This window comes from Gambusia affinis, linkage group LG07 (genome assembly GCF_019740435.1).
Source record: "Gambusia affinis linkage group LG07, SWU_Gaff_1.0, whole genome shotgun sequence".
In the NCBI taxonomy this organism is placed as follows: Eukaryota; Metazoa; Chordata; class Actinopteri; order Cyprinodontiformes; family Poeciliidae; genus Gambusia; species Gambusia affinis.
In genome coordinates this window covers 1,474,996-1,496,920 of record NC_057874.1, presented here as the reverse complement: position 1 = coordinate 1,496,920, position 21,925 = coordinate 1,474,996, and the positions used below count along the sequence as shown (strand labels likewise).

Below are 21,925 nucleotides of genomic sequence, written 5' to 3'. Positions count from 1 at the left end.
AAATATTGAATTCCGTAAATTTTGTAGTCAGAAAACTTTAAATTGTTTTTTTTTTGTTTTGTTTTTTAAATAAAATCTAATAATTTTTTCAATTGTTAGCATAACATATAGGTTAACGTAATTTATTAAAATATTACTTGCCATGCTGATGATTCTGTTTGGCTGCCAGTCAAGTTTATCAAGCTGCTTTGCTGCTCAACCAACAGCTAAATGAAGAAGAAGGAACTGTCTGCTGCAAAGATCCCACATACCTATCCATCCATCCAACCATCCATCCATCCATCCATCCATCCAACCATCCATCCATCCATCCAACCATCCATCCATCCATCCATCCATCCATCCATCCAACCAGCCATCCAACCACCCATCCATCCACCCATCCATTTTCTTACATGGATGGATGTGAGGGGTGCTGGTGCCCATCTCCAATGAGACATTTCTTGCCAGAGGTGGGTTCACCCTGGACAGGCCGCCAGTCCATCGCAGGGCAACACAGAGACAGACAGGACAAAAAAGCAGGCAAGCACACCTAAGGAAAATTTATACAGACCAATTAACCAGACAGTCATGTTTTTGGGCTGTGGAAGGAAGCCGAAGTACCCAAAGAGAACCCACACACACAGGGAGAACATGCAAAATCCATGCAGCAAGACCCCGGGCCGGGATTTGAACCCAGAACCTTCTTGCTGCAAGGCAACAGTTCTACCAACTGTGCCACTGTGTAATATAATGACATGAACTTCAGATTAATATAGCAGAAGATAATAAATGTTTTCACCTCAGACCTCAAGGCCAGTGCTCAAGTAAGACGGTATGAGGACACATTTATACTAAACGAAAGTATTAATTATTGATGTGTACTGCTGCAGGAACAGTGATGTCATGGAGACAAAGATCATGACATCACTCATGACATAGTGATGTCATAGACAATGACTTTGACATAGTCAGTGATCCTGTCTGTGTCAAAGTCATTGAGTTCCAAGAGTTCCAAGGTAGGATTGCTTTCTGTGATTATACGTTTGTAAAAGGATTGCTATCCAAAAACAAGACGAAAATGAGACGTTCAATACAAGAATGGCAGACCATGGAGGATGAATTAACTGACGATGATCCTCAATCCCAAAAGAACCTCATGAAAAATGAGGATGAAAGAGCCAGAGACACAACACGGCGATCCACACTGCCAGAGGACAACCAGACAGAAAACTCTCCGTCCAAAGAGAGAGTCCAACAAGCTGAAAAAGATTTACGGAAACAACAACAGAACACATATCAGCTGAAGAAGGAAATTAAATTGCTGGAGGTTAAAAATTTTAAACTTTCCAACAACTTTAAAGGGATTTCCGCTAAATTTCTGGAAAGTGTAACTAGGATTGAGGAACTAGAAGGTCAGTTAAAAAACATGGAACAAGCTCTTGCAGAGAAGACACATTCTCTCATGGCTGAAACTGCACGGAGGCGCGACTTGTCTGACAAAGTGGCAGGACTGAAAGTGTACAGAGATCGAGCCCTTGATGCAGAAAAACAGGTGAAAGAGCTGAAAGACGACAACCAAAGATTGAAAATACAGGTAGATGCGTCTCAGCTAAAAGCAATGACATCTAGAAATGAATCAGAGAGCCTGAAAGCTGAGCTTAAAATGCAGTCTGATATATTGAAAACGAAAGAGAACACAATTGACAATTTTAAGATGGTCTTGGATGCAAAGGAAAAGATACTTGATGCTCAGAAGGAGGAGATTAAGAAACAACGCAAAGTCGCACAAGAGACAGAAATGGAGGCAAAAAGAAATCGCCAGAATGAAGAAACTTCTATGAAGCGACTAAAACACAAAGATGACGAAAATCTGAGCCTACGAAAGGAAATCACGTCACTACACAAGTCTTTGCAAGATTTTGAGAGGAAGATGTCTAAACAAGAGTCGAAATACCAAGTCCTCCAGGAGAAATGTGAACGTGCTCAAACAGAAAAAGCAAACCTACAGAAAAAATATCAAAAACTAAAAACTTCTGCAGCAAATCTTGAGAAAGAGATTGTTGAAACCCAGACACTCCTGGAAAAGTCCAAGCAAGAGACTCAATTTTATAAGCATCAGGTGGAGCAGGTCAAGATAAAGCTGGTTGACACGAAAGACAACAGCAAGGAAAATAAAATCAAATTTGAAAAGGACCTCCTGCGTACACAGGAAGATTACATGAAACTGAAAACGCAGAGAGAAGACGCTCTGACCAAAAACAGAAGAGCTGCAGAAGTACTTCTCAGCAATAACAGAAAAATTGGAATACAAGCCGATATCATTCGTGAACAGGAATGCAAGATCGTAGAACTAACTAAGGAAGTTCTGCGACTCCATGCAAATGAGCAGAAATTCAGAGTGGTTAAAGAAACGTATTCCAAGGTGAAAAGGCTGGGGCTAAATGAGGAGAATGGAGATATTATACTTCTCCCAGACACGGACAAGAAAACGGGAAAACTCACAATGCTTCGCACTGAGAACCGCAGATTGTCCACAAAACTGAAAGAGAAAGTGACAGAAATTGAAAATCTAAAGCTTGAGGAGGCGAATCTCCAGAATGTGATGAAGTGTCTCAAGTCTAAGTTAGACCATGTGCCAGAAGATGTAATGCTTCAAGTTCAGGAGAGTCAGACCACCATCAAAGCTCTGAGAAGACAGAAAAAAGCACTAGAGGCAGAGGTAACTGCATATCTCACAAAAATTAAAATGCAAGAAATCAACATTAGTGAGTTGAGAAATAAAATTGCAGAGATCTCATTTTCAAAGAAAGATAAATTTCCACTAATTCAGTCACAAAATATCAGACTGAAATCTGAGGACTCAGACACAAAGTCTACGACTAAACCCCAAAACACTGGTTTTTTGCCACCTCTTCGAATCAATTCATTTGAAAATGCAAAGATGTAAGCAGGATCTCAGTGTTTGAGGGAGGGTCCTCCAGGACATGTGGGAAGAAAGTGGACCATGTGGGAAGATTTTTGACAAAGGGAGAATTTTATTGATTTTTCAAGAGGAGTGGTCGACCCTCATTATTTGGGGTGGGTCCTGCAGGACATATCAGGTTTTATGGGTAGATTTTGGTCAGGGGGACCATCGTATTGACATTTCAAGAGTGTGGTCAATGCTTAGTGTTGGGGTGGGGGTCCTGCAGGATATTTGGGGTCCAATTGGACAATGTGGGTAGATTTTGCTAAGGGGGATCATTTTATTGATTTTTCAGGAGGGGTGGTCGACCCTCATTATTTGGGGTGGGTCCTGCAGGACATATCAGGTTCTATAGGTAGATTTTGGTCAGGGGGACCATCGTATTGACATTTCAAGAGTGTGGTCAATGCTTAGTCTTGGGGTGGGGGTCCTGCAGGATATGTTGGGGAAAAATTGCTTCTCATTGAATTCAATTTGAAAGTGTGTTCAAAGTTTTGGTCTGTACTGTACATATAAGTCATATATGCATAGCATTTATGAGCTATGCTTATATATATGCTACACATGATAGCATAATGCTACATATATGATAGCATATATGCTACATATAATAGCATATATGCTACATATGATAGCATATGTACCATGTACATATGCTACATATGATAGCATATGTACCATATACATATGCTACATATGATAGCATATGTACCATATACATATGCTACATATGATAGCATATGTACCATATACATATGCTACATATGATAGCATATGTACCATATACATATGCTACATATGATAGCATATGTACCATATACATATGCTACATATGATAGCATATGTACCATATACATATGCTACATATGATAGCATATGTAGCATATGTACCATATACATATGCTACATATGATAGCATATGTAGCATATGCCCCATATATGCTAGCATATGCTACATATATGTAGCATATGTACATATATATGTAGCTACATATACATAGCATATATGTAGCTACATATATAAGCTACATATATATAAGCATAGGATATATAAGCATAGCATATATGAGCTATGCTTATATATGCTAGTGACTTCTACAGCACAGACACTCAAAAATGGCATATTATTTGCAGATAATTAATTCGTTTTCAAAATATTTTTTTAGACCAAAAGGTGAAATTGGATAATTTCCACGGCACACCTGACGATCACTCACAGCACACTAGTGTGCCACGACACAGTGGTTGAAAAACACTGGATTAGTGAATAAAACTGACAATAAAAATGCATTGTAAAACTTGATGGTTACATCATTTGCAGCTTTGTTTGAAACTAGAAGCTAATGCTAATCAAAGAAAAAACATTTGGTATAGTACTATACCACCTGGTGTTGCATTCATAATCCTAAGTACTGAAGGAATTTTCATTTTACACACATTTCTGAAGATTAGCAAAATAAATAGATTTTTGTTTTCCTAGTAAGCCACTAGAGATAGGCACCAACACAGCTCCAGACCCCACTAGAGATAAGAGTGTAAGAAAATAATGAATGGATGAACCAACGGACCGACGGAGCAACTTGGAAATCTGTTCTGGGCCTCAATTTGAAGAGGCTTGTTTTAGAAACCAGATAGGAAGAAATTTCACCATTACCTTGTCCTAAAGAATAATTTTTGCTGTTTTGGGTAAGCTGCTGTGTGGTATTGCAGTTAGTTTAGTTGTGTTGTTACTCTTTATAGAATTCACAGCAGATAAACAAAGAAACACACAAATGTGTCACCATGTTAAGTAAAGATGTACATTTTCATCTGGCTCTGTGGAGGGTTTTGAAATCAATGTGGCATCTTTAAGCTGATGTGGATTTATTAGTTCAGTCAAACATGTCATAGCAGTGCATCACATTATGCAAATGCAGATCACCAGCCTGTATAAAAAATCTGATAATTAAACGGAGGGAAATTAGATGCCCATCTCTTTGACTGCAGCAGGACTGACCAGAACAGCTGGTTGAAATATTACAGGAAATGTGCATCTCTAGGGTTCGTTCCAACTACTCCCATCTCCAATAAATGACAATCAAGTAATTTATTGTGAGACACACTGGCCGTTTCTGATATGGACAACATGAGCAGCAAACAAACCCAGTTCCTACTAGATTGAGTCGAGCAGCTTTTAGCCTATCAAATTACACTCCTTTGATCACATGACAAAGTTTTAGCAGCTAGCTGCCCCAGTCAGCAGATAGCTGCTGCCAGCCTTTAAATTAACTTAAAGACTTCTTTAAGTTCATTTTATTTGGCAAAAAAAAATAAAAAAATCATTATCTGAGGTGATCAAACCAACTCTACCAGACTATCAGGTGTAAAAACACCCTGAGATTGCTTAATAAAAATATGACTCATTGACACAGAAATTTCTTTCCAGCTGCTTGCAGTGATCATCACATCAGAATATCACTAGCACCCCGCCGCCCCGACTTGTGTTCTCTAATGCACGCCATCTAGATCAATCCCAGCAGCCAATTAAACTGTGAGCTTCCACTCTGCATGCGGACAAACATTTAGCATTCGGTAATAGGAAGACGCAGACGGTGAAGAAATGATGGAGGGCTCGGAGGTGGAGGAGGGCGGTTTGCTAAGCCACTCGTCAGGACACGACCACACAGTCGCTGCAGCCGATTAGAAAGCATAGCAGCACGGATATTAACATGCAGTAGTTGGTGTTTGCACCCTGCCACAGCCCACCATGAGCTGAGAGGGATGTTATCAGGCGAACGGAGGCGAGGAATGATCTGCAGCTCTCCAAGCAGCAGAGAAGCCAAGCGCTGCTGAGGCATTGTTCAGGGTTTGTTTCTGTGATCTCATGGGTATACACCAGTTTCCCTGCCAACCTCTGCAGAATTTGCCTCCAAAAACCCCAATATTATAAACAACCGCTTCTTTTAACAGACATTAACTCAAAATCTGCCTGCAGCTGCACACCAGTTGGGGGGGAAAGGTGGGAGCTGTAATGTGACGTATCGGATATGCATCTTTAATGCAAAACTTCAATAAAAGACTATTGGAATGACAATAAGATTTAGCTCGCTCCCTCTAATAGGTAGAGAAATTGATGTAAGCCTCAAACAGAGAAGCAATCTTTTGAAATCCAATTATGTAAAGCTGGCAGGTTTCCCTTTTCACAGTCTGAGATCAATCTCTCAGCTCAGAAAACCAGATATGATTCACGGTGTGAGGGTCTGTGGCGGTGAAAGAGCGGGTCGAGCCAGTCGGAGTTCTATGAGTGAAGGAGGTGGGGAGGGGTCAGAGCAGAAGAAACCAAACCCACGAGTTTACAAAACCAACCTGGACTTTAGGAAGGTTTTAGGAGACAGCATTTTCTTTTAAGGTTTTATTGGCTCTAATGGCCTTTATTTGACAGTTAATTGACAGGAAAGTGGGTAATGAGAGAAGGGGGAAGACATGCGGCAAAGGTTGCCAGGCCGGGTATCGAACCTGTGACGGCCACGTCGAGGACTAAGGCCTCCTTATGTGGGTTGTGCTTAACCCCTGCACCACCACAGCACATCCCAGGAGACAGCATTTTCCAGCCACATGGTGCATTTAGAGCTTAATCAAGTAACTATGTTAACTTCAATTATTATAAAAACGCTATAAGTATATCAAATATGACTTAAAAGAAATTTGACATTGTAATTTAAAGCCTTGCAATTTGGCCTCTTTCTGAAACTCCATATCCAGGAAATCATCATAACAAGGTTCCTCCATTCACCCTTTAACAACATTTTTACCAGCATTACTCTAAGTAGCTCCTATAATGAGCTCAGAAGTTCCACTGGGTGTTTGCTAATTACAGCTGGCTAGTCTGAAGGAGCTGAGGGAGGTGAGGGGATCAGAGGGCTGCTAAAGTGGAAGCTTAGAAGCTGCAGCTCCAAGGGGAAGCTGCACGTATTCCTTACTACTGTCCCTTTAATGTTTTGAATCCTTCTGATATTTTTCAGGTTCACTCAGTTTCAAGTGTAGCCAGTGTTCTACAAAGATACCTTACTGTTCCACCGAAAATTAATAGAGATGTAATGGTTTCAGCAGTCAGATTTTTTTTTTATCCCAAGGACTAAAAAGTAAATGGGTGAATTCAAGATGGTGAGGTACCTTCTGCTACCCTGTGTGGTCAGACTGAACTATTTATTTCACAGTTCCTTTGGAAATTTTGGACCCGTTTTCTCTTTTATATATATTTTTGGACAATATGTTTTTACCGCATTCTGTGGATTCTGGACTATTTTTTTCTCTTCACTGTATAATATTTGATCAAGGCACAGCAGAAAAGTAAGTTATATTCCTTTATCAGGTTGTAAATCACATCCATCCTTCCACCCACCCTGTAGTGCCATCCTGGGCAACCACCCAATACTTTCTGTCAGTAAAACCCTGCCTGGGATCAGACAACACAATACCTCGCACTGTGACTGTTTGTCTTTTCTGCTACTCTTGTGTTTTTGTTGAGTAGTTAAATATTTATGTCCATACAAAAATCTGTTAAAAATGTGTTTTTTTAATGAAATGAAACAACTCAACATTGTCAGCTGCTTCCTGTCAAAGACAGAACACTGGTGAGTCTATTTTTCAGTACGAGTGTGACAGCATATGATGCCAGCCTACACATGTTTTTATTAAAGCACATGCAGCTGCACCAGCGACTGTTTTCTCTCGCCTGTCAGAGCCCGCTGAACAACTTGAGGTGTCACACCAAGCCCAATTAGTTTGGCAGCAGGACTTATTGGAGTGAAACTGCCTGGCACAGAACAAGAATCAAAGCATTTTATGGCAAAAAAACCCCTAGAATGTCAATCTCGCTCTGTTGCCAGGCATCAGTAAGGAGTGAAAGAGGAGCTGCTTCACAACGTTGCTTCACGACTGTATCATTCTTTGAGCATTATTTGGGAAATGTTCCCCTTTGTTGCAGTCTGTTGGAGAAGTACCCTGCTGGGTAAAATCTCACATCTAATTTCAAGAAGCTGAAGCTGTTCCCCCAGCCTGACGATACACATGTTAAAGGGGCAATAATATCTGTTTTCCAGGTATATAGTGTCATTTTATAGCACTATCAAGTAACTATGTTACCTTCAGTTGTAAAAATGCTGAATATATCAAATATGACTTAAAGTTTGACTTTGTGATTCATCAAATTGGGTCACTGGCTAAATGCACCCAATTGGGTCACTGGGTGCATTTAGTATATATGCACCAAAAATCTGGAACAAACTTCCAGAAAACTGTAAAACAGCTGAAACACTGACTTCCTTTAAATCTCAACTAAAAACCCACTTGTTTCGAGTTGCATTTGAAACATAATCAATTGCATCTGAATTGAATCTGACTTGATGTTGTGTTTTTATTGTTGATTCTATGTTGCATTGTATTTTTGTGTTTGAATTTATGTGAAGCACTTTGAAATGCCTTGCTGCTGAAATGTGCTATACAAATAAAGTTTGATTTGATTTTGATTTAAAAACTCCTGCACTTTCTGAAACTCTGGCTTGAGGAAGTCGTCACAACATGGCTCCTCTATTAACTCTTCAACAATGTAGTGCTCCTATAATGAGCTCAGCAGGTGTGCGTTCCACCAGGTGTTAATGGGTCAAGTGGACCTCGGCCTTAAAGGGTTCGAGAAACTCCAGTCTAACATGATATCAAGTTATAGTCCATGATTGATCTGAGTAAAGAAACTGAATTACATTTAGCATCATACATAAAAACAAATATCAAAAGCAATTGTGAAATCCTAGCAATTGTGAAATTCTAGTAGTCAACAGCTGAGTTCCAATAAAAAAAATAAAAAAAAACTGTGTTGATATTCCGCTACTATAAAAAAAAGTAATGTAATTCTTGTACTGATTTCAGGGTGTATAGTAAGCCTGGTAGCCTGCCATGCTAGCCCCACCGCCAGGCTAAGCATTGCTTGTTTTTGTTTTTAGGAGAAAACAGTAGAAATTAAAACTAAATCAATTTATTTTTCTTAAAGCTGGATTGCAAGCATCTCTGTTGATCTGAGCATTTCACTAAAGGAGCAGATTTATTCCTAAAAGATATGTTTATAGTTCATGCATTCAAAGCCGGCATGAACCACTCATCATGCAGGTTCAGTGGGTGAGGAGCTTTCGCACCTGCGTCATTATTAGTAGAATAATTTTTCCGGTTACACGATGCAACAAACCATATTTGTCTACTTAAAGTTAATGCACGCAACCGCGTAGAGGTCAGAAAACCAGAACAGTTTCTGTGACTCATTAAAAACTCAGACACAAAATGGAAGACCTACTAGAGCCACATTAGCAGCATTTAATTAAATCTCCCGTTTGTTGTGCATCTGTGCGCAGTGCAGCGGATTTAATGCATCATGCAGGGCCTATCTAAGGTTGTTTGAGGCCTTGAGCAGAATTTTATTTTGGGGTCCCTCTTCCTGCCAAAAACATCAGCACCTCTAACAGCTTCTGTGTTAGATTTAATCTGGGAGAGGGGGAGTAGTTTAACTGGCAATAAGTTATAATTGCAGTTTATTAATCTGTATTTGTGAACAAACAGAGCTCAAACTCAAAGATTAAACTCACAGCATCAGAATGTAGCTGTAGTAACAAAACAATCTAACTATGAATATTGTTCTTTGAACTTTTACAAAGTAAACTTGCCAGCTCCTTAAAATCTTACATTTAAATGTTAAACAATTTAAAATATTTTAATTTATGTATGCTGCAGCCATTAAATCAAATTTAGCAGCCTTGATAATCTCAATAAATGTTACATTTATGCATCTGTGGTCTGTGTTAATATATTCGCATTTATGGGGCCCCTGAATCTCCCAGAGGCCTTATGGAGCTGCTGACTTAATTTGGATTAAACAGAAGTGCAAACAATTGATATTCATTTTTATTGTATTTTTTGATTTGACATTTTTAAGACTAGTTGTGGGTTTAAATAGCGCTTCACTGGCGATGCTTTCCTGTAACATATAATTACCCAGTAATTGACTGCCTTGCATCCCGACCACCAGGATTAGCATTTTTTCTGGGGAAACCCGACGTTTGATTGATTGTTTTCTGTCTTTCAAGAATTATCTCTGAACATGAAGTTCTTCTAACCAAGTCACATCACTACTCTCTCCCTCCCTCTAACATCCTTTCTAAGCCCTCTGGTCTATCAAAGGAATGCTATTTGCTCTTGCATTAAGGAGTTGGAAGGCACGTCCTGCTTGTTTAAAATTCAATTGCTTTACCAGTCATCTAATTGGATTTGGTAGAACTGAGGTACCAGTGACCTTTGCTCACAAGGCAGCTTGTTTAAACTGAATGTCTTGTAACCCCGAGACACCATCTTTAAATGATCAGACAGTGTGATGGCAGGCGGGATGACGGCTCACGTCCAAAGGTTAGATTAGTCCTCTATAAACACGGCCAGGAGATGGCTGTGGTGAAACGCCTTCTTCATAATCCTTTTCGTTTACCACTGTGTATCTGCCATGTGTAGATTTTTATTTTGGGTTATAAGGAGTTGATAGATAATTTTCCTTTTATCCCTAATAATTGTTGGAAATTATTGTTGTAATATTTTCAACACACTAATTTGTTTGTTTTATCCATTTTTTGTAAGTAACACTTCAGCATGACCTGTCAATGCATCTGATTCTTTAGAATAAAGAGTTAGATCCCCAGTTAAGTCCAGGGTTTTAGGAAGTATTTGCATGAGTGTCACAAGCCATAGATGTAATAGTAATACTCGGCATTTGGGACACAACAAAAACTCATTTTCTGATTATTTCAACTTGTGATTTTTTTTTCTTTAGGACCAGTTGAAAGCTCTGATAGTCCATGTAAATCACCTCTCTGGAGTAGCAGCATCTCAACTAGAGAATTAAAAAGGCCCAACAAGCTGAAAAAGAGCTCTACAGACAACCATCAACGTCATTTTCCATTTTGCCGAGAATGTCCGGTACGTTTGTGGACATGTGGAAAAGCAATTGAACTTTGATGCAAACCAAAAAAGCGAACTCTGGTCAAACCCTAGGTTTTGGTCTGGTTGAAGTGAACTCTTGCGAGATTTAAATTCATATGTGAATGCAAACAGACTTTACAGCTCTCCAAAAGCAGGAAGTGGACAACAGCAGAGGGCATTTCGGGTAAATACAACCAAAACAAACTATCACTAGTGGGAGAAAAGGCTTGTGGTCTTTTATCAAAGTCAAAAGAGAAATCTCTCCATGTTTGTTTATATTTCATGAAGGAGGCAGCTGTGTCTTCTTGTCTTCTTCTAAGGTTATTGGGTTGTTTCTCTCAGTGGTTGTTGGTGCAGAAGGTGAGGAGTGGGAACAGGCTGCTTGAAGAGGTTTTTTTGTTTGACACAGAGAAAAAAAAGCCACAGCAGCTGAAAATGTAACACATTTTCAATCAAGTTTTCAATGTTTATCCCCAGAAATTCAGGAAAAAAAATATGGACATTGGTAAACTGAGCTCAATTTCGTCATCTTCAAGCCTTGTAAATCTTAAATACTAATTTGGGCCGATATTTCTGTTATGTCTGATATTTACTAATATTATAGATCATCCTACCCTTTTAACACAGTGAAAACATGACCACACTGCTGACAATACTTCTCTGCTTCAGTTAAACATTCCATACAAATATAACACGGCCAACTTTTGAACACCTGTACCTTTAAAAAGATTCCTGGAGATATTCCAAAAAGATTTTCACTCTGCAATGTTGGACATCACCTGCTGATTTGTTGAAGACAATCAGCACACAAACTAACTGCAACATGTTTAGATCAGGGCCGGAGTGAGTCATGTGTTCTTCTGCACAAGGTTACATGAAGCCCCTGAATGTCTACATACTGACTCTCCTTCTGTACGGAGAACCAAATGAATGACAGCGGGTCTGAAACATACTGAAAATATTAAAGCAGGAGTCTGGCAATGTTTCAAACTAAAGGGATAAACACAGAATCAAGATGTTCTGACATTGATCCACTGGACTTGTGGAAACTACATGAAGACAAAGATTTGGTGGCTGGTGGAACCAGCCAAGACGTTGTCCGTTACCAAAACGTTGGAACAAAGAGGAAGTTTTTTCAGGGGCAGAAGTTCTGGAAAATGGATCCCCACTAGCAGATTATTTCATTTATAATAAGACATTTTACCAATGCTAAAAGTGAAATCATCTGCCAATGGAGCTAGTAGTTTTTCATCAATATTAAGACATTAACGATTTTAAACAAACCCTGATATTTTGCTGAAAAGCTACATGTCTTATTTCAAGTGTACTACAATGTTTGCAGTAGAAACTAGAACAAAATATTTGGTAAGATTTTGTGTTTTTGCAGTGATTTTTGCAGGGAAACAAAGTTACATTGGCCTCTTTGTTTCTCTGTTTTATGATTCTCCTCCTTGTTTGGCCAGTTTAGGTGGACAGCCATGCCTTGGAAGGTTTGTAGAGTCACGCTCCATATCTGGACGATGCTCTGAAGAGTGTTTCATGAAATGTTTAAACCTTTTGGATACTGATTTATAACCTAGCCATGATTCTGCCTCTCCACATCTTTCTCTCTGTTCTGCTCTGTTCTTTGGTCGTTGTGATTGTTCATTAACAAGCCTACACAAAGCAGCTCCATTTTTAGTCTATTTCGGTGTCTTCAGAAGGTGGTCAATAAGACTGGATTTTATTCAGGGATATCAAGAGTATATGGGGCTGAATGAAAGCAAAATTATTATTATTTTTTTACGTAACCATTCTACTTTACAATTCCAAGCTACTTTGTGTTGGCCGTGCACATAAAGTCCCAATAAAATATAAAGTTGGTTGAGTTTGTAAAGTGACAAAATGGGATAAAGGATAAAGTTCGAGGTGTACAGAGTCTATGCTCCTGGTAGAAATATACAGTAAAAGCATTTGCTTTTTACTCAGCCCTTTAGGTATTCATTCTTCTTCCACATGACAGACAAATGAAAGGCAAAGCAAAATTACACACCCACTGCAGCAGTACACAGGAGCAGCGTCCAGAGGAAGCTGAACTCATTAACATCTTCTGCTTCTCCTTCCCGTAAAGCATCACAGAGCCGCCTGAGAAAATAAATGCACTGTGTGCAGTTTTCTGACAACACCTTAGAGGATTTCAGCCACATAAAATTTCCATTTTCCTCCTTTTGGAACATTTTAAAAGCTGCTAAAGGAAAATGAAAAAAGAGTGAGGAATAGTTGCTTTGTGCAGCTTTAGAGTTTAACAGCAAAACAATAACTACGTTTAGTTAGAGAAGAGGCCAACATGAGCCGGTGGCTTTCTCATTAAAGGTTTTCAAAATTCCTCACATTAACCCAGAGGACAGACCAATTATTGTTGGACTTTGCTGCAGAGTATTTCTGAAAGTCTGTTTCCTGGCTTGAAAACAAAGATGCACTGAGAAAGGCTGATGAAGCTTGAAATCTGACAGTTTCCAATTAAAAATATGGTGGTGGTGCCATCATGCTGTGGGGATGCTTTTCTGGATTACCAAAAACTCAAAAATATTTTCTTGTGTGTCACTCAATGCACAAGAAAGTGTTGACAGGTTGCAGGGAAAGCATTACTTTTCAGTGATGAAGTGATTACTGAGGTGATGCATATTCTACATATACCAAAGCTTACAGTGAAACTTTGATACTTTATGAATCCAGCTGTGCACAATATTTTCCTTTTTTAAATTTACTTATTAAAAATTACACCATTGCCTGTGAATGTTATTCAAAATATTGATGGGCTAATTTTCTAATTCTTTGTGTTGTTTATTGCAATAACATATAATGGAGTTTAAGTTATCATTATCAAATGGTCAAAGATTTTCAAAAGCTGGACATCAGAATTCAGCCATCAACCTGTGGGCAGTGCATATTTTATTGCTACGGTTATATCAGCAAAAAACAAAACAAAAAAACCTCAGAAACTCTTTTTTTTTTTTTTTTTTTTTAAAAAGCTTGCAAGGTGAGAAGCCGTTTTATCCGGGTGGTCAGTAATTAGAGCATCAAGCTTTGCATGATATTACACAAATTACCTCTTACTGCACAAACAAACAGCTTAATCAAATCACATTTATACTTTGAGCCAAAACAATGATCGTATTATAGTCTGGATACAAACATAATTAATGAAATTTCAGTGTGAGTGTCGGGGAGTATGATTCTATCAGTCGGCTAGAATTTATAATCATTTATCCAGACGTGACATGTAATGCATCATTTTCTACATCGTAAGAAGGGAATATAAATGATTCTCTGAAATAAAAACAGGAAGATTTATCAGTACACAGTGTCAGATTACAGTTGCTAATGGGCTGAAACTGTACGCAGTCATGCTACATTAAAACCACATAATAAACTCACTTCCAGAGTGGCTTTGATGCAGCCGCATTTCCCATACAGGATCGGTTCTGCAAAGCGCCAGAGGTCAGGCAGCGGTTTGAACATCCACCAAAACAGACGGTTTCTGTCACAGAACAAACAGGGCAAACAGCTCCTCCAAAATTGACAGCACCATGCAGAATATCATCGAGATGCAGACGCAGACAAGCCGTCGGACACAAATTCCCATTCGATATTCATACTGCTCCAGAGCATAATGAAATTCTTATCTTTCCAAACATGCATAGATCTCCCTTTGCTCTTGGTGGAATTAAAGAGTTCCTTGAACAGCTGTACATTTGAGATAGATCTATTAAAAAAATGGTTTGTCACTTCAAAACCTGATGGTGGAAAGTTTAAAATAGCAAAAGTGAAAACAAGGATTTATTTGTTGTTTTTAGAAAAGTGTGACGTTTTGGTTCTGTAAATGTATCAGTTCAAACAAAGCAAAGCATAGAGCATGATAACTTGGCCTCTTATGTAAATACTGTAAGGCCACTGCATTCATTTGATGAAGTTTCAACCGTCATCAAAGCTTCCTGTTGTCAGGAAATGTGTCATCGTCTCTGGTGAGCGATGGGAGTGGAAATCCAGAAACCAGAGAGGTGACAGACAACACTGCCTGGCTTCATCTGTCCACATTAAGATAAGGCTGGTGAGAAGTGGGAGCAGAGAGGAGGCTGATCTGAATGTGATTAATGGTGGGCCAGGTCTTGGAGGCGCATTCAGCTCACTGAGGCCATGCGCCTCTGATTGGCCCCAGCTCAAAGTTTCATCTGCTATCACTGTCCACACGGCTCAGACAGCCTGCCACTGAACTGGAACAATGAACTGAGAGGGCTTGATGAGAGAAATTAGACTTTGTCATTTTGCTGATTTATCTTTAGAATATATTAGGATTTAATGCATTAAATTAAATTATTTACATAGATTTTAATGAGTAAAACATTTTTAACTAATTTTTTGGTTGCAAACACACAGACATTCATTTGGGCCCCTGTCTCCTCCACGCAATTTCTTGAGTGTATCTGACCCATCAAAAGCATCACAATTTTAACTGCCTTGCTTTTTTTGGTTCAATAATATTTGGTTCAACAATATTTACCACTCATGAATTTTACATGCAACAGTCTGCATACAGTATGCACGTAGTTTGCTTAAATTTTTTCTATTAGTTTTAGATTACTGAAATGTCTCTCCCCACGAGCAACAGTCACAGGCAACGTGTAAAATATAGATGAAGCAATCCAGACTTCTCAAAAAATGCTAGTTGAATTTTATTCACGCTGCAGTAGCCTATATAACTTTAATAAAAATATGCTTTCTCCACATTTGTTTAAGCTGTCACCATGTCGTGCCAGTTTGTTATGAGACAGATAATCTGTGAAAACAATTAATCTCCTCCACTTCCTCCATGAACTACCATTACTGGCTAAAGTAATGCAACGTTCTGGCCAAAAGCAACCAGGAGGAAGGTCTTATCACTGTCAATCAACCTCATTCACTCGCTGCTAAATGTGCCAATAGTGGGAAAAGAAGTGATTACAGGAAAAATGTTTATCTGCTGTCATTGGTAGCTATGCTAACTAGACTGAGCCTCCACAATAGGTTGCGCTAGCTACATCATAGCACAGAGCAAGGGGAGGGAGGATGAGCAGCCACAAAAAAAACTAAAGAGAGCGCAGTGTTGTGCTAGTCCATTTATAGTCTAAACAGAGGAGCCAGCAGTTTATCTTGAGGAAATAAATAAATAAAGGTGCAGAAGTTAGTTAGACCGTAACATGCGCAGTGTGCTGCAATCAATGCGGGCGCGGCTCCGCCGCTGCAAAGAATTGAACTAAACTCATCCTGTGGTTTTAACAAATGGAGCCTTCTGGGTGCGCGATACACTTTGGGTGCATGTTTGGTGTGTCTGATGTAGCCATAGCCTTGTAGACCGAATCTTATTGGTGAACATAATTAAAGAAACCCCAAATGTTGCATGAAATCCTGCTCTGGACACGCTAGCCTAGCATTCAATGCCAGAATCATTGAACATGTGAGGGATGAGGGAGCTAGATCTGTGCAGTGATTTAGAGTTTGCGCTCTGGCCGCCCACTTTAACAGAGCCTTCCTCCTGCTGCGTGTTCTGGCAGAATCACAACCACCAACCGAACTCCAACCACCAAGCTGCCACGCTGGAACACGTCCAGCATAGCCCCCCTCCCAACGCACCTCTAAATTCCCCGTGCCACTCTGGAGGTTGAATCCACCAAACAGCAAAAACAAAAACACAATGTTCCAGCCGACAGGCCGGGTGAGATGTCTGAAAGGTAAAATGTAAAAAAAAAAGTGGCACAACACTTATCAGGTGCAGCAACTAAAATTAATGTTTCTCAGCATTTAAAAGAAAAAGAAGAAAAAAAAGACAGACAGGCTGATTACTCTTGGTTTAACACTGAATATTGTCAGAGTGAACTTGTCAGATTATCTTTAATAGAACAGAAGAAAAGCAGCAACTTCCAGAAACAACAACAGGAAGCAGGAATATTGGGGGGAGATTGCTGTACGTTTGATATTCCAGCAGATAATGTGAGAGCAAATTTATTTTTCTTTGTATTTTTCCTTTTTTCTAGGAGCAGAGAAGAGGCTCAATGCAAACTTTGTGAATTACTGGCTGCCTTCCATGAAGGTCACTGAAATCGGAGTTTGTTGAAGATCTGGAAAATCCACCAATGCTGCAGGAAGGCTCACTTCAATATTTTCTCATTTCATCTCATCCCACCTCATCCTTTAACCAGCACATCCAGCCTAATACCAAGCCAGCCAAGTTGGTTATGAAACATGCACTTTGCACGCAACATTTTGATTTTGTCAGCATATCTTTGTAGTGAAGCGTCGGTTAAAGCTGAGTGTGTAATATTGCATAAGTATTCATAAGCTGTTTCGACAGAGGAATTAGAAATTCAGAATGACCCACTGCCACCATAAGCCGTTTGCAAAAACACGCTCCGCAGCAGGAGATTTAAAGATGATGGATGTCCACTGTAATAGCATTTTTTTTTTTTTTTATTTCCTCCTATGGACGAGTCATAATAGACAAAAGATGGCAAGGAAATTTAAATATTCAAGGATCTGTGGCTTCTAACAGCTGAAACGGAGACCTGTCCAGGAAATGAGTAAAACCCACGCAGTGCCCAACCGCTATCAGAACACAAAAAATGAAATATGGGTTCTGAGAACTGAGCAAACACCTGAGTAAACAGTACAAACAACTTTTACTATCACAGGCTGATAAATGGGGGCAGGTTCAAACATACTGTGCAGCATGTAACTTTATAAATGTGTCTAAGCTGTTACCGTGTCATGACAGCGTGGTTTGAGTCAGAAGCAACCGTCAGTAGGTCTTAGCGTTGCTCAAGCTGCTACACTGCAAAAATACAAAATCCTACCAAATAATGTTGGTCTGCCAATATTTTTTTTCAAAGTGAAATAATTTGCCAGTGGAACTAGTACTTTCTTCATCAATATTAAGAAATTACTGATTTAAAACAAGCTGTTATCTTGCTGAAAAGTCACTTGCTACTATTGTGTTTTTTTCAAGTGTGCTAACATATTTGCACCAGAAACTAGACTAAAATTACTTGGTAAGATTTTGTTTTTGCAGTGTAGTTGTGGAGAAACAACTTATCATTACAGGAACACCAATTTAATCACCGTGATCCGTTTAATCTTTCTCTCCATTTCAATCAGTCGTCCTGTCCCTTCAGAGGAAAAACACCCTCATAGCACACACACTCACACCTAGGGAGAATTTAGAGACCAAATAACCTGACAGTCATGTTTTTGGACTGTGGGAGGAAGCCGGAGAACCCGGAGAGAACCCACCATGCACAGGGAGAACATGCAAACTCCATGCAGAAAGACCCCGGACCGGGAATCGAACCCAGGACCTTCTTGCTGCAAGGCAACAGCTCTACCAACTGCGCCACTGTGCAGCCCCCTTCATCAGACCAGAGAATCTTATTTCTCAGTCTGGGGTCTTTCATGGTTTTTTTCAAACACTGCAGGTTTTCATATGTCTGGCACTAAGACTAGTGAGAAAAAAAAAAGAAAAATATTTGTTGTGATTTTTTTCTTTGCATCCCATAAAAGAAAAAAGAAATAAAAATTTTTCATAAATTTGTTTAAGAAGGCAAAGAACCACTGTGGCCATAGACTTTGAGAAGGTAAGAAAAAAGAAAAATGGGTAAGATTTAGAAATTGTGTCTTCAAAAATATTTTATTGTTTTTCCCTTTGCCTTTCAGGACATGTTTAGAATAATCCCAGTAAGTGCCTGTTTACTCTGTTAATAAGTTCCATGAATTGATCACTTGATGTTTATCCAGGGTACATAAAAATGCAGGTTGGATCACCTCAGTAGCAGAAGGTGTTGACATTAATGCATGTGTGACCTGATAAGGATGACATGCTCTCTGCCGACATTCCTTTGATGTCTAGGAAGTGGCTGAACTGCAAGGTGAGGCTCTGCAGCCGCAATACTGATTATGATTAACCAACATGGTTTCCTAAAGGAATAGTTTATCATTTTTTATCATTATCTCTGTAGACAGGCGAGTCTGTTTCTGACGGCAGACTCTGGAGTTAACTTCAAAGTGAAACTCGGTGGTAGTTTGTGGACTCAGGACAGCAAAAGTAAAGGCAAAGATACTGAATGATGAACTTCAGTCATTGTTACTTAATATTGCTTTTGCTCTCTGCAGCGCCGGCCCACATAGCGGAGCCTGCTGTGATTGCTACAGCTAGTTAGCATAGCCACCGGTGACTGTGGATAAATAGTTTTCCTGTAATGTTAGCTTGTTGCTCCGCTACTAGCACAGCTGTTAACCTTGAACCTGTGCAGAAATGAAAGATTTAGGCATCTTTAAAACCTGCCTCCTGGCTCTGATTGGCTGTTTTTGACCTGGATTTTTTTTTATAAAACATTGCCAGCTGCAGCTTTAAAAGATGTGAACATTTAAACAATCACTTATCTTTTTTGATACTCATGTTGTAGAAATTATATTTCACTCGACATTTAAGGGTTTTCTACGCTAACATTTTTTTAGTAGCAAAAGTCAGATTATGTTAATTGATTTGTAAAAGCAATAAAACGTGTAAACCATCTAGGGGTTGAATACTTTTTATTACCACTGTATATCTACATGATATACAGTGGTATATAATAATAATAATAATAATAATAATAATAATAATAATAATAATAATAATAATAATACATCACAACTGACAGTCTGGTGACTTGAAACACCCAGATACATGTGGTCACACCTTGTTGCCATGCCAACTACCCTTTACTATACACATTTACCTCACATGTGATCATACTGAAGCTCTCATCATAAATGCTGAAGCATGTCAGAAGCAAATGTATTTCAAGCCGAAGATGGAAAAGTCATAACATCATTAAAATGAAATGACTAATGGCTGTGGTACGTTAAGTGACGTTTCTTCAAAGCTCTACACTACAAAATGTATTGTTTATCACTTATTTAACTTACTGAAGAATGTATTTATTCAAGTTAGCAAGATGGGAAAGAGTAAAAAGGTCTTGAATTATTGAGGATTCCTTTCTTTGGAAGTTGATGAAAATAGAAACAGAACCAAGTAGTTCTGGTGGGAGGTTTGACTAAAAGGTTGTATTTTTTTTTTCTCAAAAATTACACAATATACGTATGAGGTAGTATGAAATAGTAGAAATACATAGAATGTAAATTGTTTTATTGTGGAAAACGCAACATTTTAAAAATAAAAGATATGCACATTTTAACTCCGTTTTCTTATCAAAACATTTTAAGACTGTTCTACAAATTCTACAATTTGACCTAAAATACTCACTGCTTAAGTATTCAAGTCTGGCAAGTATTTAAGTATTGCAAGACGCATTTGTCATTCTTGAAGCCAAGGTAACAAAGTACTAAAATGTCACACAAAACATAACAAATAAACATTCCTAATTTGTGCTTTAGAGAACAGCCTCTAATTTTCTCAATTAGAAAAATAAATAATCCACATTAAAACTAATAGAAAGAATATCCTTTGGTAAAGATATTACCAAAGGATATTTGATAATATATCCTTTGGTAAATACATGTATTTACATTACATGGTAAATACAAACTTTATGAATGTTACTCATAAATGTTGTAGCAATGTGGCTAAAGTATTTTCAGTCTGTTTTCACTTTTTCTTTTACATCTCCTGTCTCACTTTCTCTACCTGTTATCTCTTTTCTATTCTTTATTCCAACGTGATCAGCTGTTAACTAACACACTGTTATGCTACGTGGCTGAGCAGCGTGCAGGCGTGTGTGTGTGTGTGTGTGTGTGTGTGTGTGGCCATTGGTGGTGCCAATCCATGCAGCGCTCTCCAACGCTTCCAGCAGTGAACAGTATTATATAAAATGCTGCATGATGAAGCATTAAAGCAGTTTTCTCGGCGATGCCGTGGTGTGGCAGCATATGGAAAATTTCGACTGGATGGCAGATTACATCCAGTATACTGGATGGACTGGTAAACCACCCAGCACCTCAACCCAACACTGCCATGTGGGTGGAACCTTTGTATTGGCACGTTTCAAGTATGCCCGTAAATCTGCTGCACAAGCGACATCCGCAAACATACGAGGGATAAAAAACAAAACAAAACATTTTGTTTCTTTTGTTGATGGTTTTTCATTAAAATATGATTAATTGTGACTGAGTTAATTGGAAGGACTGTAATTAAACATTTAATCAAATCTTGATTGACATGTTTTGTTTTTCGTTTCACTACAAAATTGTCTGAACAAACAGTGAACACATTTGGATTCCCTCCCTTCTTCATTGTTAGTCTTTCTAAATAGACTAGAATAGAATTCATCTTTATTGTCATTGCACATGTCACAGGTACAAAGCCACAAGATGTAGTTTGCATCCATCCATCCAGAAGTGCTTAGCAAATCCCAGACGGCCCACACAACACGTAGCAGGCCACGCCTCCTGGGGCGAAGCTGAGTTCTTATTGCTCGGACTGTGGGCTGCTCCAGAGTAATGACATCATCCTCTGTGAAGTGAAGCTGAAAATGAATCATCCCCCCCTAATGGCACGGTGGGCACATTCCTCCTGAACCTTGTGCTCCAGGGCCATCCATCCTCTGCTGCGTCTTCACTCACTGCCCCCCCTCCCTTCCACAGACTGCCCATCCCAGCTGACAATTGCACCTGACAGGAAACTCGCATTTAATCCAATCAAAGCTTTACAGCTGGAATCCAGCAAGAGCATTCCTGTAAGAGGTTTAATGATTTTTTTTTTTTCTTTCATGCTAACCCACTTGGGGCTTCATTTTAACCACAAATTGCTACAGCTGAGTTCCAGTTATTGTTTGGCTAATCTCCATTTGTTGATAAAGGTGTGTCAGCAGCACTGTACATACGCAATACTTCCTTTATATCTTCAGGACATGTTTTGATCAGTAGAACGTGGGCCGTTTCAGTTGGATACAACTTTGCTCTGAAGCAAACGTAGAAAAAAAA

At 39.0% G+C, this 21,925-nt stretch overlaps 2 protein-coding genes across 3 annotated transcripts in view; one reads left to right on the top strand and one right to left on the bottom strand.

Moving 5' to 3' along the window:
* LOC122834134 (contactin-4) overlaps nt 1-21,925 on the bottom strand; it is a 127,692-nt gene that overhangs the window by 89,510 nt on the left and 16,257 nt on the right. The gene's annotated exons all lie outside the window — the stretch shown is intronic.
* LOC122834135 (kinetochore protein SLK19-like) lies at nt 993-17,020 on the top strand. Its single transcript, XM_044122285.1, has 3 exons — nt 993-2,701; nt 10,788-11,120; nt 16,987-17,020. The coding sequence occupies exons 1-2, from the start codon at nt 1,061-1,063 to the stop codon at nt 10,857-10,859; spliced, it is 1,713 nt and encodes a 570-aa protein (XP_043978220.1). The 5' UTR covers nt 993-1,060; the 3' UTR covers nt 10,860-11,120; nt 16,987-17,020.